The sequence below is a fragment of the Numida meleagris genome, chromosome 1 (assembly GCF_002078875.1).
Source record: "Numida meleagris isolate 19003 breed g44 Domestic line chromosome 1, NumMel1.0, whole genome shotgun sequence".
Taxonomy (NCBI): domain Eukaryota; kingdom Metazoa; phylum Chordata; class Aves; order Galliformes; family Numididae; genus Numida; species Numida meleagris.
Window position 1 is genome coordinate 120591642 of NC_034409.1, and position 27402 is coordinate 120619043.

The 27402-nt window shown below is 43.2% G+C and overlaps 1 protein-coding gene across 2 annotated transcripts in view; it reads left to right on the forward strand.

Moving 5' to 3' along the window:
- The window catches only part of GPM6B (glycoprotein M6B), a 112501-nt gene continuing 86203 nt past the window's right edge, over positions 1105-27402 (forward strand). Inside the window, exon 1 of one of the 2 annotated variants that reach the window (XM_021410349.1) lies at positions 1105-1295. In XM_021410349.1, coding sequence (XP_021266024.1) covers positions 1292-1295 — 4 coding nt within the window. In that variant the 5' untranslated portion in view covers positions 1105-1291. The remainder of the gene's footprint in view (positions 1296-27402) is intronic. The other variant, XM_021410384.1, reaches the window with a different exon arrangement.

Below are 27402 nucleotides of genomic sequence, written 5' to 3' on the forward strand. Positions count from 1 at the left end.
TGTGCTATTTCCATAATGATCTCCTTTTTCAAAGCTGTGTAGCTCATCTGCTTTAGATACCAAGAAGACCGGGAACAGCTTGCCAGTGACCAGTTTGGATATGATATTTTCCTCTCTCTCTTTAAAATGGCTTACTGGGCTCTGCTGGGGAAGAGTTTAAAGTTCTGTGGAGACATTCAGTATTTAAAGAGGGGCTGTAAGAAAGAAGGGGACAGACTCTTTAGTAGAGTCTGTTGTGATAGGATAAAGGGAAATGGTTCTAAACTAAAAGAGGGAGATTTAGATCGGATATAAGGAAAAGGTTTTTTACAATAAGGGTTGTAAGGCACTGGAATAAGTTGCCCGGAGAGGTGGTGGATGCCCCATCCCTGGACCTCTAAGTGTCCCTTCTGACTCAAACCATTTTGTGAATCTATGATTCCATGCACAGGCCTACCTTGGGCACAGCTGTGCAGAATACAATGAAGAGTACATGACAAGGGTGTTTATTCACAAGGACAGAAGCATTAAGGTTGGAAAAGACCAGAAAAATCACATAGTCCATCCATCTGCTCATCACCATCATGCCCACTAACCATGTCCCTCAGTGCCACATCCACACGCTTCTTGAACACCTTCAGGGACAGTGACTCCACCACCTCCCTGGGCAGCCTGGGCCACTGCCTCCCCACTCTTTCTGAGAAGAAATGTTTCCTAATATCCAACCTGAGCCTCCCCTGAATTTAATGGTGCAATATGGTGGAATCTCAACCCAGAACATCAGCACGGCTGGAAGGAGCTCTGACTTTGCCGCTCGGCTGCACACCTGTTGGCATGTTGCAGACCTGGGCAACACGACGACTTCCGCCTGCATCGCATCTGTGTGGTAGGGTTCCATGTGTCCACAGACACCTCCAACCCACCCCGTTGGCTCTTGGGGCTGCCCTCCCATTTCCCCCAGAGCTGCGCTGCGCTTCTGGCAGTGCGCGAGGAGCTAAGACCCCACTCGTGCGGCCGGAGCACTGCCCGGCGCTGTCGCGGGGCGGCGCTCCGCCTCCCTGCCCCGGGCCGAGCCGCTCCGAGCCGGGCCGGGCCGGGCCCCCGGGCGGTGCGGGCGGGGCCGTCCCCGCCCCTCCGGCCGCGCCGCAGCCGCCCGAGGCGAGCGGAGCCCGGCAGTGTGTGTGCTGCGGACGCTGCTCTCCGCCGCGCCTCCCGCCCAGCCCAGCCCAGCCCGGCTCAGCCCAGCCCGGCACGGCGAACCCCCGCCTGCTTCCCGCGGCGCCCCGCACGGCTCGGGAGACCGGAGCCAGCCATGGGTAAGCGAGCCGGGCGGGAGGAGGGGGCAAGTGCGGGGGGCTCGCCGACCTCGGGGCACGCGGGGTCCCGGGGAGCGGAGCCGGCCCCCGGCTGAGCACCGCGTGGAGGGGGAGAAGCTCGGGGTCGGGCGGGGGTTTGGAGGCTTCCTCGGGCGGGCGCCGCGGCTCACATGGCCGCCCCCGGTCTCCCCCCGAGCGGCAGCGCGCGGAATGAATCGGAGCGCGGGGAAGTTGGGCGGGCGGGGAGCGGCGCGGTGCCCGCGCGGTGCGCAGCGCTCGGCGCGTCCCTGTGTAGCAGCGCGACGCTGTGGCGCTGCCTCCGGTTTTAATTAAGAGGGAAGGAATAAAAGAGAGTTTAATTACCCAGCCGAGGGAAGCTGACGGAATTCGTGCGGTCGCTACTTAGTTAAATTAATTCGCATCGCCTCGTTCCTTACTTTCTGACTGCTTATTAACCGGTTTGGGCTCTGGCTCCTGCGGCACTGTAGCCCTGTTACTGAGAGCTTTGCTGAAGTTTCCAGCCCCTTTTAGATACGTGCACGGATTCTTCCCGCTGCTCAGCTGAGCAAGCGGCCGAACTCTCTCTACATACTGACAAGCTTGGGTTTTGTGTGCGCATTCCCATAGTCACTTCTTAGACGGTTTCCACTGTGTAAACTTTTGAAATTGATATTAAATGAAGCCGTAAAATTGGCAGCTGCTCCCCTATCTGTGCCTCTGTCTCCCTCTCTTAACATTGGCTTTTGCTTGCTGCTGTGGCTTGATGTCAGAGGGGTCTTGGGATGGGGATGGGAGGGGAAGAAAAGTTTTGCAGTGTGTTTTTAAGGAAAGAGGAGCGTTCACTGGATCACAGCATCTTATTTGAGGTGTGGGAGTATGTATTTTGTTAGATAGCTTCATCTGTGCAGCTAACGCTCCGTAAGTGGCTTGGGGTTCAAAACCAAAAAGCTGCTCCGGGTCTTGAAAGGTGGCTCATCCTGAAGAAGCCCATCTGTGTTACAGGGCTGAAGTCTCAGAAGAACCCCAGCATAGCCTCCCGAGTTGCGGGCCTTAGGTGTGCAGGCAGCATACAGGTTGTGTCCCAGAGGGTGTGTTATCCTTCATGGAACAGCTGAGAAAAGAGGAGTGGAAAGAAGGACACACAAATCGAACCCCTTGCTGGTAACAGTGGCCCAAAGTGCTGCACCTACCTGCTTCTTGGCTTAGCAGAGCTGAGCCCAGCGGGTGGCTGTCCTGCGACCCACCGGGAGCGGGGACATCCTCGGACAGGGTGCTGCAAACAGAGCTCACAGTAATGGAGCCTTTGTAGCAGCAAACTGGTCCACAGTGAATGCAGCGTGTTGTTGGCGTGTTGCGTAACAGCCTCACCACAGCCGGGGCTGTGGGACCAGGGCTGGTGTGCAGCCTCCCGACCCAATCACGAGGATGCGTTTGGCTGTTCCTAATTAGGACCCTTTGAATTGTCCTTACTCGTGCAAAACTTTTGTGTGAGGCTGGCCCGCCGTGACTGATTTCTTTTCCTTTTTGGAGCTGCCGCCATGGAATGCATTGGGCTTTTGGCTCACTCAGCGCTTTGGAAAGCTGGGCTTGTTATAGTTACCAACATTTATGGCTCACATTGACTCTAGGGTTGTCATTACTAAGTACCATGGTGCTTTGTGCATCCTGCGCTCCAAGAGCCACCTCGATATTGCAGTGCCTCACCTGGGAGGTGTGGGCAATGTTTTACAAAATGAAAAAAGAATGCAAAACAGCTTTGTTCGAAAACCTTGGAAAGCAGTACATGAATGACTGTGTAATTCCATAATTTTATAGCTTTTCTTCTTTCCTCTCCACCAAACTGTTGCAAACAGAGGTGGAGTGTTGCCTGTCCCATGTGGTTTGCATCCTGTCTCCCCTTGGGTGCTGTGCCCATGACTGCCCTGTGGCACCCACCAACCCGTGGGGTCCTGGGGCTCCAGCAGCATGGAGTGATGCTCCCCACCTCCCAGCAATGGGCCATGCCCTGTGTGGACCATCCCCGTCAACTTCAGGAGCACCTTACATGCTCCTTCCACGCATGAAACCAGTCCTCACCTTTCTTTAAAGCATCTTCAAAGGAGGTTCAGATATTCCACAAGCTAGGCTTTCTTCTTATAAACAGCTGGGGGCAAATGCTGAGGGAAAATCAGCCCTTGTTCCTTCTGTCAGCTATATGCTTTGTCCAGGCGGGAGCTGAAGTCTTTTGTGTGTCCCAGTAATAGAAAAATCTGATTAGTATCGGTCATTAAGGGTGGCTAGATTTCAATTACAAGGTCTTGTAGTCCGTATTCTATTCAATCTTGCACCTCTTAAATATATTTAACTGAAAAAGTGTAAAATTTTACACTGCCATCCTTTCCGTATCTCCACAAGACCTGTTCAAGGCTATTGAAAAGTGCTTAAATTTGTCTTCTCGCTGTAATCTTTCTTGTCTAAGGAGGAGATGGAGAAGAAAACACTGTTCATTTCGGGTGTTTCCCAGTGTCCTGAATAATATGGAGTTTCTCCCTATTTACTGGTTCTCTCTTATTCTCTTTCTAAGTGCGTGGTTCAGTGATATAGGACATCTGCTGTCCCCTCTGTGAATTATGACACATCAGATAGATCCGGAAATGTTACATTTCTAAAATACGTGCCTGGTCAAGGATTTCACCCCCTGGAGAGCTGAGCAGTGAGAGTGCTTTGATTATCCATCACCTTCAGTGTATCTCTAGACCTTCTTCAACCAGCTGAAACCTGTGTGTCACCTCCAGTGTTTAAAGCAATTAAAGCATTGCATTATTTTTCTCCAGCCAGGTATCTTTTCTCAGGTTGGCTCCTGTGCTGTTCTGCCAGTAGTTGTGGTGTTGCAAGCATCATTTTTTTTGCATGGTATTTGTTCAACAGCCATTGTTTTTCAGGACTGTTGCTACCAGAGTCATTACTCTCAAAACCAAGAATTATCCCTAAATGTACTTTGGACTAAGTTAAAATAAATTGAAAATGAACACAGAGAAGCACTGTTATCGAAATGCCTTGCATCCATTGTGCTTGGCGTCACGGCACCTTCCCTGCACGAGGGCACATTCCCACGGTACGGATTTGGGGCGGACTGCTGTACAGCCCTCTGTAGTCTGGGAGTGATGGGAGCTGGAGCAGGTGAGCTTGGCTTTGAGTTGTGGAAAGCAAGTCTAAGGAAAGGGAATTCCATCTCTGATAGCCAAGGGCAACGGAGATGTTGTAACAAATGCATGAGTCTCAGCTGAGCCTGCTGGGCTCCATGCAGATCCAGAAGCTGGCACTGGGAAGATTGCAACATAAATATCCAAAGTGGGTGAAGGACAACCCGAGAACCATGGAGTGGTATGGTGGCATCGTCCGGTGTATAGGCAATGCAGTGTGGACCGGAGGGAGCTGACTCCAGGTGACAGTGCCTGGAGTGTATCCCAGTCTCCTGGATCTCTCCTTGCCTTTCTTCTGCAATTAGATGTGGACTTGTGGCAGCGGGAGCCTTGGTGTAGCCGTGCCCTTTGGCAAGTCCCATTACCATCCCCTGAAAGCGCAGCAAAGAGCAGTGGGTACAAGGGAAGGTTGACCGCTCATTGTAACAGCTCGCATTGTGCGCCCTGCTTAGTGCTCACTGCTCTGCTGCTTTCTATTGCCGTGCTGTTTTGGTGCTTTTGCAGTCTCCTTCTCCACAATTATTTGTCTCTTGGGTTTTAGGCTCAAAAGCTTGCACTAGGGAATTGTGGCTTGGGAAACATTTACAAGCTGTGTGGAGAACTTCGGGAATTCAAGATCTTTTGTTCTCCGTCTTTTTTGAGCTATTTGACTAGCAGCAATTTCAAAAAGTGAATGGATCTTATGTTTCATTAATAGAAAGATGTGCTTGAATCAGAGCCACTGAGTGATGCAAAATGATGCTCTACTGTGCACCATTTGTGTGTGCTTGTTTTACTCTTTGATACTTGAATGCACATGATGCTTGGAAATTTTAGCCTGGAGGAATATGTAAAGAAAATGACTTTCAGGAATGTGTTTATGCTTTGTTTGTTGAGTTTATTTTTGGCTTGGGGAGGAAGAATTTCAAAAAGGACTAAGATTCACAGGTAGTGGGAACATGGATCATGAGGAAGACAGAACTTCTTGAAGGTACAAACTGATTTGGATATTCAATTTAAGAGATGACTCCCATAATTTTAAGTGTTTTTTTCGTGTGTGTGTGTGTGTGTGTGTGTGTCTGAATGAGAGCACAGAAAAGTCATCCTTTCTGCTGCTGGTTTGGGTGCTGCTGGTTAGGGAGGACACCTGGTGTTAAGAGTACAGCTGGTCTGGTGTCCAGGGAGATCTGCGAAACAGAGTAAACGATGGCAGAGCGGCCAGAGGAGTATTATGTTTCGAGTAGCATGCTGGTTTTGTTAATATTGGAAACATATATTTGAGCTTATCAGAGTTTGCTAGGATGGAGTTATGGAGCCTGCTGCTGATGGCTAATCAAGGAAGAATCTGCTTTCCTCATCCTGCCAGCAAGTGCGAGCTAACTTAGGCTCTCTGATACATTTTTCACTCTACCTTGTAATGTATGTTTTTGTCAGCTTGCGCACTAGAAAATTCTTTGAGGCTGCTAATCCTGATCTCAGGATTAGGATAGGGAGTGTGCACAAGATAAACTGTGGAGCAAGAGGGAACATTGCTTGCTCACAGTCCATCCTCTCTGCAAGGCTGCCAAAGGAGGTTTGGTGGTCTTGAAACAGCTTCTTTTCAAGACAGATTTTGCACTGAGATTTTAAATTCTCTAAGATTATGTGTGTTTTGCTTTCTGGTGCACCACAAATATTTTTTTGGTGGACTAAAAGGTTGATGTGAGCCAGGAGTGTGCACTTGAGGCCTGGGAGGCCAGCTGCACGCTGGGTTCTAACAGAAGAAGAGCGGCAGCAGGGAGAGGGAGGCAATTGTCCCCCTCTGCTCTGCCTTTGTGAGGCCCCACCTGGAGTACTACATCCAAGGCCTGGGGCCCCCAGTACAGGAAGGATGCAGAGCTGTTGGAGTGGGTCCAGAGGAGGCCATGAAGATGATCAGAGGACTGGAGCATGTCTCCTACGAAGGAAGATTGAGGGAGCTGTGCTTGTTTAGCCTGGAGAAGAGAAGGCTCCGAGGAGACCTTGTTGTAGCTTCCAATACTTGAAGAGAACTTATAAGCAGAAGGGAGACTGAGTTTTTACACAGGCAGATAGTGACAGGACAAGGGGAAATGGCTTTAAACTAAAAGGGGGGAGATTTTGGTCAGATGTTAGGAGGAAATTCTTTACTCAGAGGGTGGTAAGAGCTATGGGTGCCCCATCCCTGGAGGCGCTCAAGGCCAGGTTGGATGGGGCCCTGTGCAGCTTGAGCTGGTGAGGAGCAGCACTGCCCATGACAGGAGTTGGGGCTGGGTGGGCTTTGAGGTCCCTTACAACCCAAAGATTCTGCAATTCTATGACTTTGCAACCAAAGATAGTGCTTTGTTCAAGTTAAGATGTCTTTTTATAGCTGCTTAAATCCTGGGTTATAGGAACTTCACTTGGGATTTGCTGCAGGAAAGTCTTGAACTCATCATGCCTACAAATGCTGTGCAAGTATGAACTAGAACAGTGGTCTGGATCGTCAGTGCTTTATATTAAAAGGCCATGGGTTTTTTTACTTTATTTTTAGGAAGAAATTTTCAAAGATTTCAAATGATTGCTGTTTATATGTAGACTGATGCTTATATTGCCCAAACTGTGTTGACATAAATGTCATGCTCTTCCCCAAACAAAAGTGTAAGAAGTGTTCTATTTGCTAGAAACATGCCTGAAAATAAGTTTGCCACATGGAATTTCCCTCATGGGAAATCAGATGCTTTTCTTGAGCTGCTTAGGCACGCATTACAATAAGAAGCCAAAACACTGGGAGTAAGAGAGCTGGCCAGTGGGAGTACACGAAGCCGAGAACTCATGGTGCAGGCGCAGGGAGCTGCTCCAGCACATCTGTCAAGAGCCCACAGTTTGCAAGGTGGCCCAAACAACAACACTTCCTACATCTGCTCCAGCTCTGTGGCGGGGGCTGGTGTGAAAGGCAGGACTCTGGAAATCTCTGAGATATTTCTCATACCACACCAGGGGAATATAACAAAATCCATTGCATAATCTGTTATTGCCTGCTCCCCAGCCAATGAAGTTACTAGGTGCTAAAGCTGATAAATGTTCCATTAAACCAGAATTTGATGTAAGCAAGTACAATGAGAGGGCTTTGCTATACTTGACTGATTTGGCCAGTGCTACCCATTCCAGACTGAAATTAAAATGGCAATTTCTCATGCACAGTAATTGTATGATGAAAATCCCACATTTAGGCTAGCGTCTAGAAACTTAAATAATGACTTGACATGGAAAATAGCCAAGTAATTTTGTTTTTATAGCCTGTTATTTTTAGTTCCACCTTTAAATTATTTTTGAACAGTTTGAAAATACCTGTTTTTCTCCTCAAACTTGAGGTATAGAAAACCTATAATAGATATTTTGTCTGTAACTTCCTCCTCAAATTCTGCTCTGAGGTTTTTTGGTCTTATCTGCCACTAATATGCTTGCAACACCATGTTTGAGAAGTCATGATAATCTACCACATTTTGGATTCCTCTTATTCCTCTAAGAGAGGCAGAAAAGAATCAGGAAGCAGAAAAGTCACTTGAAAGTGCTAATAATTTAGAGCAGCCGTGACAGACTGAAGGTAACTATTTGAGGAGTGGGTGGAAATAAAAGAAAGCACGAACAAGGTAGCAGCTTTTGTCAAGACTGGAATGATTTTTGCTTCAAATAGTCTGTAGATTTCATTAAAATGATTTTTTTTTTTCTCGTAAAACTTTATGTCTGGATTTTCTGGGGCTTCCCCTGGCAGTTGTCTTGCAGTCACGTGTGTTCCCTGTTACAGTCAGCTCCCTGGTGTGGGTTAGGCTGTTTCTCACAGAGAAGAGGAAGCATTGGACCTCATGGCCAAGCCTTGTTCTTCCCTCCTGATTTGCTTCTCTTTTGAGGTTTGTGGGCAAGGTGTATGTCTGTGGGTAAGCTGTTCTCGGTCCCTATTGTCCCTGCTTTTTTGATAGGTACTCTTAAATGCTCCTTTCCTGGAGACCACTGGTTTTGTTTGTTTCCACTTCTGGCTCATACCCATCCCTTAGTTGCAGTGTGAGTGAGCGTACCCCCTTGTGTAGTAATTCCATGGTTTTGTTTTCCTCTCTGTTTTTCGTCACATGGTGGCAGATTTTATCTGATCCGTCTCCTCCTGCCTTTGGATGATTTTGTGTCGACACTCGATCCTCCATTGGTTGCTCTCTCAGAAGACTGGTGGCCAAGGCACTTGCTGTGTTCACACACATGTGCCACGAGCAGTAGGTGAGAGCCGCTGTGGCACAGGCAGGCGATGCACGTGGCACGTGCAGATGTGCTTTCTGTGGATGACATCTCTCTGTGATAGCTGCTAGCTGTCATCTGCTTCAAAGTATGTGGTGTACCCCTGTTGGAGAAAGAAAACAGTGGGAAGGTTGGGAGAAACAGTTTTAAAATAAACAGAATGTCAGAAGATGGACTCTTAAATCAAAATGAAGTGATTTCCTGGAGGGCCGTTGACGGCCTTGGTTTCTCTTGCTACAGTAACTGGAGGGCATGGTACATGTGGAATATTAAATGTTGTTGCCAAGGCTAATGGGGATACCCCAGCTGCTGTTAAAGTCTAGTGTATAAATATGTTAATTACTGTGTGCTGAATCTTTTCTGCTCTTGTAAGAACATACAAAGAAAAGAAATGAGGAATGTACCACCGTAGTCACAGTCAGCATTATCTGTTTCTTCCTCTCACAGAATGCTCTTGGTTGACAAAACATTTTTTTTTATAGCTTTATTTGTTGCTCTCAGATAAGATTGCTGTTTCTTGTGTGTAGGGGGACCTTCCAAATTAATGGAAGTCAACCTCCTGAAGTCCACCTCACTCATTAGAAAGAATTCTGTTCAAATGGGTTGGAAAATTGGGAATATTCCTTCTTTTAACATGGTTGAAAGCAGGGGAGTTGGACTAGATGACCTTTAGAGGTCCCTTCCAACTCAAATGATTCCATGATTCTGTGATTTCACAGTTTAACTGAGGTAAGAGAATGGAAATAAACCCCGAGTTTTTGTTTTTAAAGCAAACAAACAGCAATCAAATAAATGAATAATAATAATTAAAAAGACCACCTAGCAGCTGCTTGGAAATGTAGCATCTCTGCTCCTTTTGCTCTGGTGTGCTAAATGAGTCCCTGTGCAGAACTCTTTGGGGGGCTTCTACCATGGGCTTCACAGGGATGTGCAGGAGGGGAGAAGTTGTTAGTAGCCGCCGTGTGAAATCTTGAAGTGCTCCTTCCTCTTTCCTGTGGTATAATGCAGGTTTGGAAATTCAGAAAATGCAATCATGCCTACTTAAGTTTTCATCTACTGTCATCCTCATGAAAATATTTGATCCTAAATTCTTTGTTTTTTAGGCAAGAGGATGGTAAGAATAGTAGGAGGGAAACATGCCTTTTTGCTTTAGTCAGGGAAAGTGTGACTGCTGTGCCCACTTTCCACATGGTCAGTAGTCTGCCTTCTTCCGTACGTGTGAAACATCCCTTCTGTTAGGGCACGTACCTTGTAAATGAAGTGTTTTCTGTTGCCTTGCTCAGAAAATATGTCAAGCTTTTCATTGCATATGTTTCATTGCTGCAACGCTTGTGCTTAACGTTTGCATCAGACTGTTATATCATTATGGAGAGAGATTTCTTCTCCTCAGTCAAGTTGAAGCACAGGAGAAAAATGATTACCTTTATTTACCATGTTGGTAGTATTTCCTTGTGTCAGGCTAGCTTACTGACGTCACAGCAGTATCCCAAATCTGAACTGATCCTAACTGCTGCATGGAGTCTGAGGACGTTCAGGATTTGGCTCTTGGACTCTCACGTGACTTTAAGCTGTGATGCTTAAAGCCTTCAGGCAGGATGGCTGTTGTCTACCTCTGTCTGTCCTGCAGAGGACAGCTGTGGGGAGCACCCCACTGACAGCAGCCTGCATTCCAGGGCACGCGGGACATACTGTGCTGGTGCTTCCTGCCAGGAGATGCTGGCAATTAATTTTAAATCCTTCCCCTAGGTCATCAAGGCTTTTAAGGAGCTTTTGCTCTTATTATCTTCAAAACCGCCTTTCTTTCTTGACCATGACCTGCCAAGACAGCTGTGTTTCTCTTAAGTGCTGAAGTTAATGATAAAGAACATAAAGGATGAGAGGAGAGCGGGATTACAACTGTCTTTAGCTGTGTTCCCACTGCCAGCACCCCTGGTGTGGGGGATCGGGGTCTTTTGTGGGTGCTGAACAACATATAAGACGTATTGAGCATCTGGGGTATGGAGGATGGTCCTACTACATATCCTTTCTGGATTGAATGTGAAATAAGGCTACGTTTTCTTCTCCTAGTGTCTGCTTTTTGCCTATTATTGCTAAGATGCAATGGAAGGGGCTTTTTTTTCAGACGTGACAGTAACATTAGGTAAAGCGATCCCTTTTGTGTTTGTGTTTAGTCTTGACATGCCCTACACTTACACTAAGCCCTGTTGAGGAGGTGACTTTGCATTGGAAGTCGGTCACAACACCCCTATACCCAGTGGGGCAAGAGTTACTCAGTGTGGGTGTCTGGTGATGCTCTGCCTAAGCTGCATAGCTTCTTTCCTGTTATCGTTGATAGAATAATGGTACACTTCCCTCTGTTCAAGGGGAGGCTTTACCACCACCCTTTGTTTCCCTCACAGCTGTAGTGACTGTCAATGTGAGATCAGGACTGTAGAAGCTGGAGATGATTTAAGGAAAGGTGCGGCACGACATACTAATTAATTCAAGTCATGATGCTCACAGGATCAGCACAGCAGCTTTCTGCCTCCTAAGTGATTGCTGCGTTTCTGCTGTGAACCCCTTTGGCTTATGCCCAGAAAGAGCTGCATAGTAATTAAAATTAACCTGAATGGATTTAGATGAACCTGGTTTGAATTAGGGCATGGTTATTGACTCTAGCAGTATTTTGCTTTGTGAAATCTTTCCCTTCCCTTCAGTAGTATCCCTTAGGTAGCACCTGTTAGCACCTGACTGAGGACACTCATCCCTGTAGAGTCAGGAGGTGCTTGGCCAGCCCATACCATGATCCATTGTGGGATGTTGTTGGGGCAGTGGTGCAAGCTGCAGGGCTCATTGATGGCTGCCACTGCCTCATGGGAGCCAAGCTCTAGAGAGACAGAGCTGTGGGTGCAGAAAATGAGGCGTGAAAGGGAACGCTATTGCATGTCGTCTGAAATGCTTAGATAACAAAAAAGGGCTTGTTGGAGTTATTGCATTAAAGTTCTTTGGGCTTTGAGGAAATTGCTTTCTGCTTACATATGTAGGAACTTCAGGAAAAAGCAAGAGAATGAGACATTTTAATCTCAAACCATGAAAGCTCTGTTGGTCTGAGTGTTCAGAGTCCCTTCATGTGAGCTTAGATGATATGCCAACTTTATATGTAGATGACGCCATTTAAAATGTATCTTCAAGCTCTCTTTGCAGGCTGGCTAGCTACAAACATGAGTTTTCATCAGAAAACTGCAGTAAAGCTTTTTAAAAAGAAGTGTCTTAGAGAAGGTTGTCCTGTTATTAGGCCACAGCTAGCAAGACATGTCAACATGCATCATGCTGAAGCTGTGCTAGGTGTTTTCCAAAGCATTTTTCTGGCAGGTCCCACTGAAAGCTGCTGAAATGGTTTTCCAAATTCATCTCCAGGACAGTGGCCCGGCTGCCCTGATGGCCTTGCCCTGTGCTATGCCTTACAGGGTTGTGGTAAGGCCCTCCATAGGTGTGCCGTCTGGTGTTGGATCAGATAGTTGTCTTTTTCCACCATTGTTTGTTTTCACAGTGTTTAAGAAGTTGATGTTGTCAGAAGAACAAAAAACAGTAGGAAACTTTTTTGTTGTTTTCATTAATCCAGACAAGCAGGATACTTATATTAGAAAGATCTTTCTCTGCTAAGAAATGAAAACTGTCTTTTGTTAAAAAAAAAAATTGTTTGAAATATGCATTGTGGCATGACTTACTTTTTTTCCTCTGAGGGAATTGTCTCTGCAGTGAAATGAAACCAGTCCTTACTTTTAAGACATGTATATTCCCCCATTTTGGAAGCTATTGGAAATGAAAGCAAGTGTGTGAGTTGTACAGGGATGCTGGGGTTTAGACAAAGCTGTTTTTGGTTTTCTTCTTGTTGTTTGGTTTGGTTGTCTTGTTTTTATGTTGGTTTTTTTTTTTCTGTTTCTAACTTACTTTGGAAAGCAAAAGAAATTAGAGGTCACTAAGCATAATTTTCTGCAATCCTGTGAAATGATGGAGTGTTGATAATCTCTAAGCATACTTGTCTCTTCTCCCTTTTTAAGAGTAGGTTTTTTGGAAGATACTGTTAACCTCTACTACCCAGGAGATGTCTCACGCTCTTTAGAGAGGGTCTCCCCTCTTGTCTCCTTGCTTTCTATGCAGGAGGCTGATTAGCATCCTTCCGGAGGGCTGTGGGAGTATTGTTCTTAGGCACCACAAAATCTTCAGTGTCTGTTCTAGCTCCTATCCAGCCATTGTCTGTTGTAGTCCTTGAATACTCAAAAAGTCACAAGACCTGCTATTATTTTGGAGACTTTTGTTTACTGTTTGGTTTCTGACCACTTAGTGGCTGGTACTCATTTTAAGTTTCTGTGTTTTGGGGTTTTTAAAAATGTTTTAATCTTGAAAAGCTACAGTTTTTCTTGCTTGCTTTAGGTCTTCAGGCCAGTGTCAGCCTTGGTGAACTCAGTGGGAGCTCTGTAAGAGGCAAGGCATGCCTCTCTTCCTAGGTGATACTAGCACCTTTGCTCTTGCTTTGGAAAGAAGAATACTAACCCTGTTCCACATCATCTGCCTCTGCTTCTTACGCTGTTATCTTTGGTATAGGGTTTGCTGTTGCAGGTCCATAGGAAAGCACAAACCCCGCGCAGATCTCAAGTGCATGTGAAATACTTGTGTTTTAAGAGAGCACATCTGAAACAAAACTCTGGGAAAGAAATGGGGATCATCTTTTTGGTAGGAGATGCTTATTTGGACAGACTTAGAGTATCTGGAATAAAAACATCTTCTCCTAACACCCCAGAGATTCAGCATTTTTTTTGCAACTTTCCAGATACTGTGTTTCTTCCCTGACTTTTCCCTTTAGAGAAATGAGAAATGGCTATAAAATAATTGCTGGCATTTGAGCAATGCAATAGGTCTGCCTGATACTTCCACACATTCCCTGTTCAGTCACTAAAGAGGCTCCATGAGTTGCTACGTCCTTGTTAGAAATGTTTAATCTAAAACCACTAAATTTGAGGGTGAGGGAACAGGGCGTTTCAGAGTAACGTTGTTAAGGAAATCCTTGCAAAACTGACGTAAGCGTCATATATTTCTGCTTTGCAAGCTCTGCATTTTTCAGTCTGACTTTGCTGTAGCAGAGTAGTTAGGAAGCAGTGGTTAGTGGGTCAGATAGGCCCAAGGGTCTGAACTGAGTTCTGTTCAGCCAGAAGTTAGTGCTTGTTAATCAACACCGTGCTGTGCATACAAGCACTGTTTTCCTTCCTCAAAGCCATAACAACGTGGCTTGACATAGTGACATGATTTAGTGGTATGGTGGTGATGGATTGATGGTTGGACTAAATGATCTTAGTGGTCTTTCCAACCTTAATGATTCTATGAAATAAAAATGTGTGTTTGACTGGGCCATGCATGGCATCTGCCCAATACTGGAACCGCCTGGGGATCTCTACCCTCACCACCCACCACCGAGGCCTTCTCCACACGGCTCCCAGTGCAGGCCTACTCACTCCCTTTGGAAGGTGGGGAGAGTTTCCTTTCCTGTCTCCTGCAACCTTTTTAAGACAAGATGTAAGTCTCCGGGAAAGTCCTGTGCCTAAAATTAGACACGCAATTAATTTACAGTGCTGGGAAATAATTGCATAGATCTCTTTTTCTTCTGTGCAGCGTCTGTAGGTGTTATACTCCTTTGCATTAAGGAATTGTCTTTTCAAATCTCATTGCTGCCACCTGCTCAGCCCCTAGTAATGTAATTAACATGATGGCAGAAATGCTGGAGGCTGTGGATTCTCAACGCTAAATGGCTTACATACTGTCAACCGGAGGCAGTGTGTTAATTGGGCTATTCTGATAAGTTTCAGTTTGCCTTGATATAGGTCTTTCTACTTCTTTTTTTTTTTTTTTTTTTTTGAAAATAAGCTCCATGCAGGCAAATCTATTTTAAGAAAAAAAAGAAAAAGTCAATTTCAGTAAAAGAGCCTCAGTGGACATCAGATGCACGCATCTTTAATTTGAAGATTATTCATCTGAACTTCTTCCAGTTAAAGCAAGTCGTTTATTCAACTCTTTTTTTAAGGCAGGCTGAGTCAATGGTGTATTTAAAGCTAGAAAGTAACCGTTTACTAGATACTTACTGATGCTGCCTTAAAGGAATCTAAGAGCAAAAAATTGACAATTTCTTTTTTGTAAGTTCTGAAGCAATTCAGTGCAGGCCTGCCTGCAGTTCAGTTCAGCACTGGCACTGTCTTCCATTAGAAATAGAGGACCCAGAGCCAGGTGATGTTGCCTTAATGTTGCCAAGAACAGGAGAGTTAACTTGGTTTTGCTTTGTTTTAGGTAAAGAGCTTAGAAAATGAAAGCCTTAATTGTTTTTAGAGAGTCGTTATGTTCTTCTAGCGGGTAACACTCTCCTGAAACTTCCAAATACAAGTACTTTTAAAAATAATGGGGGTAGCTCTGGAGGAGATACCTTGGCTCTGAAGATCTCAAACTGATTGTCTTCCCATCATGTTCCATGCTGACCTCGTCCTTCCCCAGTGACATGGCAGGTTGCAGAGAGAGGCAATGAGTGCAGATGAAAGTGTAAAGTGCTTATATGAAAAAATAGGCTAAAATGTGAAACCAAATGCTTTTTTATTTCAATAACTAATTCTCATAGTGTGTCTCAGTGTACAATTTGTTGGTGGCGCAGGCTTGCTGATAGAAAGTTTTATCCCAGTTCAGAAGAGTACTAATATGTGAGTTTGTCCCTAGACATACCAAGAAGGAGCCTCATGTACGACCTGGCTGTAGCACATGTAGTAGCCTGACCCCATGGGAGGCTGGGGTCTGTAGGTGCATGCTTGTGTTAAAAAGAAACTTAGGAAAATACACACACACAGTATGTAGGATTTTACCAATATGGCACTTTGCAGCAGTGTTACTATTACCATTCCAAATGCTTATTTTAACAGATAGGAAAAGTCGTATCATGAGTCAGAATGGGGAAAAGTGGTTTGGAATGGTTCATAAAGCATGGCTTGCAGTATTTTCAGTTTGGCTGTCACAGTCCATTAAAGACCAAGTGAAATATTTCCTTAGCTTTATCTTTCAGGTAAGCAACTACAGAAATGTATACTACTATAATCAAAAGCTTCTGTACGCTATCGAATAGGGAGATTTACAAATTATAGTTCATGCTTCAAGCACTGTCTTGGAAATTGTGATTGAAGGTCTGCCATGGCAGGAGATGGCTCTCATGGAAATGACATAACACTGCAACTTAGATAAATGGTTAAGCTTATGTATAGAAATTATGCCTGAAAGCATGATTACTGGCTTCTAACAGATAATTTGAGCTAGGAAGAGGCTAACATGCATAGAAGCTTTGAGTTGGAACTTTTTTTTTCCAGAGCAACATTAAACTTTCTATTTGCAATTCTCTTGTTACCACTGTTTTCCATTTAGCAATCAAATTCACTCTAATAAGTAAAGATTTGTTCTGTGGTGGGGTCTGTAATATAAATGATGTTTTTCCATAGTTGCAAGTATAATTGCAAGTATATATGGTTTCATGGTTGCAAAATACATTAAATGTGCTTATACTTAATTGAAAACAGTGCTTGTCCCAGATGACGAGTTGTTCTGAGATGATAAATCGATCCCTGGGACTGCAAGGGAATATGGGGGCAGTGCTTTTCTGAGTTGTATTTTTCAGTCTTCCATGAACATCCAAAGAAAACCCCAAATGCCTGTTAATTTTTCAGTAATGAAGTGCTAAAAAGTGCTTTAACTGCAGCTTTCCTAGGTGATTTGTCTTAGTAGAGAGCTCCCCTTATATGTGCACTTAGCAGTATGAAGTCATGCTTTCATACATAATTTCAAAACTGCCTTATATTGCGAGTAAAGTTTCATCTCTAAAATGCTGAGGTGTAGGTGAACAAAAGCCTACATCTAACAGCTAGGTGGCAGAAACCGTGCCTTTTTAAAACAAAGCGATGCTATAAACACAGCAGTGTTGCTTTACAGTGACTGCTGAGTTTCTTTAAAGGAGGGATTTTTTTGGTGTGAAACATGTCCTTTGAGAAGAGAGGAGTAAGCAAGTTTCTTCTTTTTTCTTGGAGGTATATTTTTGCTGTGTACCTAACGGTCAGAAATATTCTTCTGTTGCATGTCTATCCTCTAAAAATATATAAATATACATATATATGTTCTTAAAATATAAATGTTTTATCTGGAAGATGTCACTTTGTGCATAGGGTGTGAAAAGCTGGGGGCAGGGACTGCTTCATGGGTTTGCATCTCACTAAGCAGAGCTGAAGCTCCCTTTGATCCTGTGGTCTAGTCCTCTTTGAAAGTAGGCATTATAGGAAACGATGTGGAAAAAAAGGATTATTTTAGAGTTTACTACTGTTTCGAAAAGAATGCTTGGCTTTTAAAAGGAGATCAAACTAAAATGGAAATGTGATCAGTAACAAATGCTATGGCTGACTATGAAATTCTCTAACCTGGGTGATGACTGCGATTCCATGCAGCTGGTTGAGTCCTTTGCTGAGTACTGCTCTCCTGCAGAGGTGGTACGTCGTTGTGGTGTGCTGCTTAAAATTCTCTGACCTTCCGGCCCTTTCATTCTGGTATTTGCTGATATCTGCTGCAGAAAAAGCTTAAGCTCCGCTCTGCACATGTCTCTATACTTGAAGACAAGTTTCCATCACTAGAGCTGGCAACTACTGGACCTGCACATTAAGGCGGTTAGGGTGAAACCCTTGCTTTTCCTGTGAAAGTAAGGGCCTCGTGGTGCGTTCTTCAATCACTCTCATAATGATGATGCAAAGAAATTCACATGCTTTGATTAAAGGAAGTGTTAGGAAGCAGCAAAAAACAGTTTATGAGAAATGGTGGCCCACTGCTGCTGAGCGTTTCTTCTGCATAACGCATTGGGTCAGAAGCACATGAAGGGGCTAAGTCTGCTCAGCCTCCCATCATCGCAGCAGATTCTTTAGTCTGAGTGAGCAGTCTGCAAGCAACTTGTGCTGTGTCAGCAGCATAGAAAGTACTTCTGGATACACCATCTTATCAAAGTTACACAAGTTAATTTGTTTTAAGAAGAGTGCAGTAGGGTTACTGAAGAAGGAGTGGGATGTTTTGTGTGATAGGTTGGGAAATAAATGCTTTGTTACAAAACAGAGTTTTCAAAAGTGCTTGAGAAGGTAGAATTCACTGTCCTCTCTTAAAAAAAGGGAAAAAAACCCAACAAACTATATACAACAGCTCTCTTAACTCTTGAATTACCAAAAAATTGCCTTGGCGACCAACTCTGGGAATTTGGAACATAAGAACTGGAAGATAGATCATTTGTTAAAATGTTTAAACTTCATTATATCTAAGACTGAGTAGGACAATGTAATTTATTAGAGTCGGAAGACAACATGTAAGATTTCCTAGCAGCTAAAATTGTCGGGTGCAAGGTGTCCTAAAACGTAATGGAAGAGGTCAGTGGATCTTGCATGTATTGATTGCTGAAGAACAGAAATCATGCATAGCAGTCGAAGAGTTTGAAGGGTTACTGTAAAACCCTTTCAGTTAGTTTTGCTTTTTAATACAAATTTTGTGTATTTTAGCCAGAGGTAACATTGTGCTTTTGACCACAGAAAGTGCAGTCTAATGAAAATGTTCTTGAGAATTTCCCAAGTGCATTTTTACAGGAACAAGCATATTGACTTGGCAGAATATGAAGCTATTCATTAAGGCAGTATGTTGTAGTGGCAAATGTCTTGTGATTTACATAAACTTGTAGTCATATCTGTACCTGTTTTTTGATTTTGTGGCTTTCAGCAAATGAGTTGAATTCTTCTGGCTCACTTCTGTTTCATTTGCTTGTGTAATCAGAATTCTTAAAGCATCTTTATTATCTTAGAACGCTGTGGTGCTTGAATGGAAGGTGATGCTGAAGAGGTTTATCTGTGGAAAAAATACGACTTAGTGTTGCAGGCTTAATTTGTGTTTGTTCTTGGTATTTTCAGTTACTGTGTGTATCCAAAACCTCACAAAATGTAGTGTCTGAAAAGGCTCATAAATCCTATCCCTTTAGTTTCTCCTGTTGCAACCATAAAGCAGAAAGTTGGAAGAGGAAGCAGGCTGTGGCTGAGGAAAGAGCCTGGCACATTATCTTTTCTGTCTGTGTTTCCCTGTAAGTTTGTCTAAATATTAAACTGTATAGTTTTTTCATCATTTAAAAAAGTGAAAAAAAAACCCAAACCCAAAAACACACCACAAAAACCAACCCTTAGGGGGGAAAAAAAAAGGTAAAAAACCCACACTCACATTACTGTTTCAGATTCATCTGGTGCTTCATAAGAAGAAGAAATACGTCCTGGCTGCAACCCAGTCCATTATTGCTTTCTGTAATTACGTGGGTTGGCTGAGTTGCACCTTAATCTAAGTGATGGAGGGACCTCTGCCTCTGTTACGTGACTGAGAAAGATCTGGCTGACAGTGTTTAGGGTTTTGGGAAGACTAATTGCATTTCCTAGAGCATATGTGCTTTAAGGGTCTTAAATGGAGAAGTTCTTCAACCTTCCTTGGCCCTGAGACGTGCAATCCCTTCTTGCTTTGCCTGCGCGTTGCTGAAAATGAATTCTTCTTTGTGCTCTGCAAGTGAAGTTAGCTGTGCCCTGTTAGTGGTAATCCAAGTGACAACAGGGACCCCACATCTGGAATGGGGAAGAGGAACATCTGCTGTGAGCCATCATGAGTTGCTAATCCCTGTGCAACTGGGGGCTCCAGGAACTCGCAGAAGAGGAGAGGGGGCGGCCAATGAGCAAAGGGATGGCAGTAGAGATGGGAAAGGCTGTACATGGGGAAAAGTGGGAAGTCGTGGGAAAATAAGCATTTCTTGCATGTGAGTCAAAAAGGAAAAGTGGTCTAAATGGGAAGCATAATCAAATTTGTGTTTTGGACCACATCAGTGCAATATTGGTAGGTCACCGCATGCAATATGCGCATATAGCTTAATGTATTTTTACTTTGTATGTCAGTATATGCATTTTCTGTTGGGTATCTAATGCTAAACAAAGCATAAATCATCTGGAATTTAAAGTTCTGTTGTCCTCCTTTTGCTATTTAGTATTTGTTCCCATTGCTTACTTACTTAGGAGTTTTTTAATATCTGTTTGCCCAAATCAGGCTACGTGGCAAATTGTGAGAGAGAAGGTGTGTGTGACCGTTACTTGTTAAGATTTTAAGAACAAGTAATCTCTCTTTCTCTTTCTTCTCATTTCATGAAATAATCTCAGTCTTAGTTTCAGAGCAGCTGGCGTGTGTATATGAGAAGTTTCTCACCTGAGTGGCCTCTTCTCTAGCCACAAGTAATGGCTGTTTTATTAAAAAAAAAAAAAAAAAAAGAGGTAGTCACAGAATTGTAGCGGAAGTCACTGAGTCCCACCCCCTGCTAAAGCAGGTTCCCTACAGCAGGTTGCACAGGAGAGCATCTGGGGGGTCCTGAATATCTCTGGAGGAGACTCCACCACCCCTCTGGGCAGCCTGTTCCAGGGCTCTGTCACCCTCACAGTAAAGAAGTGAGTCCAGACGAAAAGAATTTGGGAACCTTTGTCAATATTTTGTGTTTTTCAAGGACGGAATGTTTTCAGGCCAAATCCTGATATCCTTTCTTAATGAATGGTTTTCACTGCAGCAAGGTCCAAATCCAAACACTGAATGCAGCAGATCTGATAAAAGCAGCACAATGTGACCCCATTTTGGCTCTTACTGTGTCCACAATGAACTTCAGTGATGTTTTCTCATGATGTTTGAGAGGTAATCCTGTTTTTTTGCTGCTTGATTTATTTCTAACAAGGCTGGAGGCCTATGAATATGGCATTTTCTGGAATGAAGTTTGTGTTTGGAGCGGGGGGGAGTGTCAAGCTGTTTTTTGTCCTTTTGTTTTTAACCCTTCTTCCATAGAAGACACAGTGTCCTACGAACAGAACAATGCTATATTCCATTTTAGCATAGAATCACAAGCGGGATCTTTGGAATTAAATTTGGCGAATTGCCTGGATATGTTCAGTTTTTAACAAGTACCGCTTTGTGCATTAGCACCCTACGCTTCCTCCCTCCCTCCCCGCGACTCTGTAACTGAAGAGAGGAGGAGAAACAAAAAAAACAAAACAGAATAAAAGCATCTGTTAGAGCAAAAAGGGGGAAGAAAGAAGGGTTGAAAAGAGGAGAAAAGATTAATTCCAGAACAGCTGTCAAATTTGTCAAAAGATCTGGACATAATTTTCAAGTTAGTCACACTCCTGAGTGTCCGATTACATATGTATAAATCTTTTTTTTTTCTTTCCTTAAATTATGCCTAATGTAGGTGAAGTGCTAATTTTGAGGGGGATGCGGCTCAATTTGCAGCAGAATGTTTGAATGCTCATTTACCAGGACTTTGAACCTCTGCATGAGTATGTGAATGTTTGTCACTGTCTAACACTTCCTTCTTTTTTTTTGTGTGCGTGAGCTCAATTGGAGATGTGCTGCAGTGAAAAAAGATAGACTATTATTGAGCATGGTAGCTAAGTAAGGCTTTGACATACTTTAAGGTGCGCGTTATGACTGTTTTTTATTAAATGTTAATGATTGCGTTGCTTTTTTCTTTCTTTCTTTTTTTTAAATTTGTCAAAGGGTAAATGGGAGTGTCAAGCTGAAAGGATTATTTTCCTTTAAATAGAGATCTGTGAAAATATATCTTCTGACCTGAAAGCAGTAACCTGTGAAGAAAAGTGCTGGCCTACTGTTGGTTAAGACTGTCATACTGATGAGTCAGCAGGCAAAGATCTCCTGGCCACCCTCTTTGTGGGTAGGTCAAACTGTGATTGATTGCGAATCACCATTAAGGTATAGCAGCTCATCTGAAAAGTGTTCCATCTGCTACACATCATGCGAGGCATTGTTTCAGTCTATCTGCAGAGCAGCATCACTGATATAGATGGAGGTATGTTCTTAAAATTAGCTGTCTTGCAGTGGCTGCACCCTGTACTGCATTCCTAAGAGAAAGTGTTGTTAATAAGTGTGCAAACAAGCTAATACTTTAATAAGAGAGGCAAATCCAGAGAAGCCCCCATGCTCTCTCCAGCTGTGCCCTGCTGGTAGCAGCTCGAGTCACTAGGCAGAGCTGGAAAATGAGAGGGAAAAAACTGGAAGGAATTATTGTAATTCTCCTGAACTGTAGGCAAAACTATTTTGCAGTGGAAATGTATCAGAGGAGAGGATAAGCCCAAACACTTTACATTTAGAGCGTGAAGGGAAATCCATAGTGAAGTAAATGGACATAACAGATTGCATGCGTTTCTGCATTTGCGTTTTATTTTTGATCTCCACGCACTGTGCTTTGGTGCAAATCTCAGAGCAGTCCTGTAGCACATAGTTCAGTTTTGTCTGAAAGAAATGCAGTCTGAAGCATGTGCTCCGGGAGGACATCTAACAGGCTCCCACTACGTGGGGCTGCTCAGTTCACGGTCTCAGACTGGGGCTGCTTTGACGTGACCTTCCCTCCTGTCCTCATAGGGAGAAGTGCGTGTTCTGTGGATACTGAGACCTCAGCAGCAACAGGTCTGCCAGTATTGCTATGCAAATTTATTTCTCAGTTGGCTCTCCAGTAGCTACTTACAACATGTTGACTGAGTTATAGATAGCCTTCGGGCTAAATCTGCACATGATTATGTTAGACATGTGATTTGCATCTCTATTTTAAGAAGATATATAATTTGAGTTTCTGAATTTATTAAAAGGTAATGGATGGATATTTTTATACAATAAATCAATTCAGTGTCAGACTTGTTTCGAACAAAGAGAACATCCTTTTAAGGCATGCCACCACCTTCACTTTTTGTTAGTTGACTAAACCAAGGTTAAATAATACTGCATATCAAACTTGCCTTAAAAGTTCAAGCATATGTGTAGCTAGTAAATAGAAATAGTGGCATCTGATCACTCTTGACTACATGTGTGTTGTGTTTTAAACCTGTGTATGATCTCCCATGTGCTGCCAACAGTCTATGGTTGGGTTGGTGCAAGTCTTGATGAGTAGGTTGTGGAGCACAGGAGCTGGTGCTTGGCCACTCTTAGCATGATCCCTGCCATGTGTCTTTCTGCAGTGCAGGTGGGCTATAGGCACCAGGGCCTACCTCTCTGTTTTCTTATGGCCGTGTCGTGCAGTCTCCAGCATCTTCTCGAGTCCTGCTGCCTGCTGTGGGGCCGGTGGGGTTGCATGGCTTGTGGTCTGGTTGTCTAATGCACTCCATGTGCTGCTTTTAGTAGGACAGGCCACAAGAGTCCTGTGGCTGTCATGTGCGAGAGCAGCTCTAGAGAGGAATTGTTGGCCTGGGCTGTAAAGAAGATGGCCAAGACGGTGGTTTTTTGAGTTCTAAATGACTGGGCAAGTAAATAGGCTAGAATGAGAGAAGTGTTGAAACCTGTATTTTCCTGCAGTGATTCAAACAAAAAAGCCATTTCAGTAGCCTCTAATTCTGAGTGCTTACCGAGTGACTGCTGCTAATCTGATTTGTCTTTCTTTAACGCTTGACAGTAGGCATAAACTACTTGTGTATGTGCTACAGATAGTAATTATGATGTTGGTATATCAATGTAAGCCTCAGCATAGGTTTTCAAAGCTCAGAAGCAGGTTTACTTTTGAAGAATACTCAAGGAGGTCTTTTGTTTATTTATTTATTTATTTTAACATTTACTGTTGTGGTACATTTGTGCCATTCTACCCCCTTTCTCTCCCCACCACCATGCAGATCCCCAGCCTTGGTGGCTCCTGCACCAAGTCCTGGTCTGCGCCGGTTGTGTGCAACCAAATGACGTAGCCCTGTGTGGGCAAGTATTGCAGCTCGATAGGGTGGGGTCTGTAGTGTGAAACTGTGGTTAATTAGGTCCTAGTATTCTTGCTGAGCATGTTTCTGGGGAGCAGAGGGCTGCTTCAAATTTTCTGCCATCAGAGCCTGAAGGCTGAATGTACCTATGTAGTGGGAGTGCATTAAATGCACTCCTGGAGAACAAATCTTGTGCTCTGAGACTTCTGCTGCAGTGTGGGACCAGGTACGGTGAGGGGAGATTGTGGGGAGATATGTGTCAGAAGTGCTCTTGGGATTTGAACTGAAATACAGATTTTTAGGGTTCTGCTGAATAGGTGCACCCCAGCTGTTCGGTCCCTGTGTGTTTTTGGAAGAAGATGGTAGTCTTTTTACCTGTGCAACTTAGCATTAGTGTTCCCTGGATATTGAAGGTATTCCTGCCATTTCCCTAGCATTTTTCGGTTTTGTTGTTGTTGTTTTTTAACCAGAGCACATATTTCGGTTATGATTCAGATGATGTTGTCTGTCAGTGCTAAACTGCAATGTTGCCTTTGTCAAAACTTGGCTGCAGCTGTTCATCAGAGTGATGTGAATGGTGGTTGATTGTGCACATCTGGTCATTTTGGAACAGGTTTAGTACATTCCTTTTGGTGCTAGAGTTTAAATTTCAGCTGGAAAGCAGACCAGAGCTATACTAAATTACTCAGCTTAAGATAAATGCTTTTTTTGTGACTACTTTGTGAAAGTGATTTATGGGAAGGTTCTGCATCCTGGTATGTTCTTCTCCTTTTTACCCACTTGCCCAGACACTAACATACTGCAACTTGCATGTTAGTCTTTGCATCTGCTTGCTAAGTATATGACTGTTACCGAAATTAAAGATACAGACCATGTAGTTAAAGCAATAAACTGGAGTATTAGTGCGTGCTACAAAATTGCATACCTTTTGGTGGTGGTAGGAATTGAGAAGAACAAAAAAATCAAACTTCTGCAGATAAGTACCAGCAACTTGTCTCGTGTACTAGGGCGATGTTTTTGCCATCCGTTTCAGTACTCTGTGAAATGCTGCTATTCCAAACTAGGAAGAGGGACCTTCACTAGTACAGAGACCCAGGAATTGATTACGGGCAAGCAAAATTAGATTGTTTTCTATAGAATTGCACTTGAATGTGATTTAATTAATAAGGCCAACTTCCAGAGGAGATGTGTGTGAAGATAGTTACTAACCTGGCATGGATCTCAATGATGCTCAGATTTAGCAAAGCTTAGTTTTCGCAACTCATGAGAATACACTGACAGTACTCGTTTTCCCTTACAATGTCAGATATTGAGTATTTATTTTTTTTCTAAGCATCCAGCAGAGAAGAAACGGATGTGTCTTTTCACTACACTTGCATTTTTTGACTCTGCTCAGCTGTTGACCTTGTCATCGTTAGTGTCCTTGCATCTTCCATCACCTATGAGTGAAGATCATAAGGCTGGACCTCTTTTACTATTTGAACTTTCTAAATGTAGAGTATCAGAGAACTTCATTTTCCTTTAGTAATGATCAACCCATATTAATTTCTTCTGAACCATTTTCAACAGGAGTTAACATATTTATTCTCAGAATTTGAGCAAATCATTTGACCATTGATAGTTACCTGTATTGTGGAAATGTACCCACGCACACATCTTTTTTTGTCGAGGTGGAAAATATCTTTTAGGGTGAGATGTCAGACCTTTTTCCCTCGTTCATTTTACATTTGGCTGGTTGAGAATGCTTTTTCTCCCGCCTGTCCTCAGTTACTTCCTACCTGCTTTGTTGCTAGAAACAGCTGGTGCAAGCTGTTTGCTTGTAATCATCAGTTTGCAGCGTTGGCAGTTCTTGGGACAGTATGCACAAAATAACTGATGTTTCCAGGACCAATTAAAACTTAATGCAAAACTGTTTGACAGAGAGACAATGCGAAGTGTGTGTGATGTTGACTTGCTGATTGCCACCTCAATAATAATAATAATAATAAGCTTACTTATTTTCTGTGTTCTGACATTGTGGAGCTCGTGGAGATGGTTACTTCTCAGATGCGCACACCAAAAGAACAGGAGACAGTTGTCATTTTTTTTAATTGGACTTAAGGAAGAACAACTGCAATGAGAGTGATTAAGTGCTAGAAGTTGCCCAGAGAAGTTGCGGAAGCTGTGTCCTTGGAGATTTTCAGAACTCAGATGGGCAAAGCCATCAGCAACCTGGTCTAACTTTGAAAATTGCCTTTTTATGAACATGAGATTGGACTAATTCACCTCCAAAGGTCCCTTCCAAATGAAATTATTTTATGACTGACTTAATTTGCACAGATCATAGCACATCTTTATGGGGTGTGTGTATGGTCTTGTGTCCTCCCCTGCTTCTTTCCAGAGAAATTTAGTTATATAACTATGGGAAATAAATATCTGGCATGGCAAAGATTTTATATGCTTGTTATCTGAGTTACTTGAGAAGTTCTTCTCAGACAACTGGTCTTTCAAACTACTGCTCAACTTAATGGGAAACTCATTTGCAATGTGTCACAGCTTTCTTTGTTAAAAAGATCCAAGTCAGATTTGAAATAGATGTTAAATATCAGTGGGAATGTGTTGCTATAGCTGTTAGAAGCTGGTTTTGGCCATGCTGTGTCATGTGTCACTTTTCACAATATCCTTCTTGGAGCTGAAGATTTTGCAATGAGGTCAAGTTTCAACTCTGATTTAATACTAGTTTGTCTGCCCTTCCAGCCTGATCATATAGTCTTACAGTCTGTTACTTTTTTTTGTGGATACCCAACATCTTCTGAATACTTAATCGGTGGAAGATTTAGTATGTGTGCTGTTTAAGCATCATTTAATGAGTCAGGCCATTTTATGAGAATTCATGATTGACTGTATTTGATCTCTGCATAATATGAACTCCAAGTAACTTTAGAGGCTCGTTCACCCCAGGAGATAGAAGTGGCATCAGTCAACACAAGACAATTTTCCCTTTTCACCTTGAAATAGCAAACATTTATTTTAAAGAGTTGATGAAATATTAATAATTTCCCTGTACATTAATCAATTACTTGATTCATCTATTACTATCTTTGTTCAAGGACCAGATCACCATATAATGAAGCCAGTATAAATAGTGCGGACAGTTAATTACGCTCTTTCTCCAGCTTGAAAAAACAATCTGTTTAAGCTAATAAAATTTTAGTTTTTGTTGCTTTGAATAATCGGTGACTATTCTGTGTTTCCATTAGAAACAAAAAGCAAAAACACTCTGACAGAATGCCTGTTATGGTGCTGTTCAAGAGTCAAGAAATATGGTTGGGAGCTGAGAAGTTACCCCTCCTAAGTCACATACTTTTTTCTATATTCTTGGTGTACCAAGCATCTATGGTAATTCAGGACCATGCTCCCTAATATCACAGCTGTGAGTGCCTTACTTCTCACTGCTGTCTTTATCTCTTTAAACACATTAGCTTTCTAAGAAGGAGGGAAACCAGAGAGCTGTGGATGTATCCCAGTCCCCTGCACTCAGTGAAGTTTCTGCGCGTAACCCTAGAATTTGCCAACTCTATGATTACTTCCATATAAAAGTGCAAGTGTACAACATAAACTCTTTTACAGGCACAGATGAGAAGTTTGAAATTAACATCCTAAATCATTGGATTTAAAGCAGTACAGACTTCCGAAGTGTTTCCTTGGATACTCATTTAAGTGTTTTCTGACACTGAAGAGAGCTATTGAATATTCTGGACTTTTGATTCTGGGTTTTAACTCCTTGTAAACATGAGTCTTAAAATACATCTGGTATTTTTGGGTCAATTTGTCATCAAAATGTAACCACTAATGTGGTTAAGGTTATTGAATTGTAGTTTC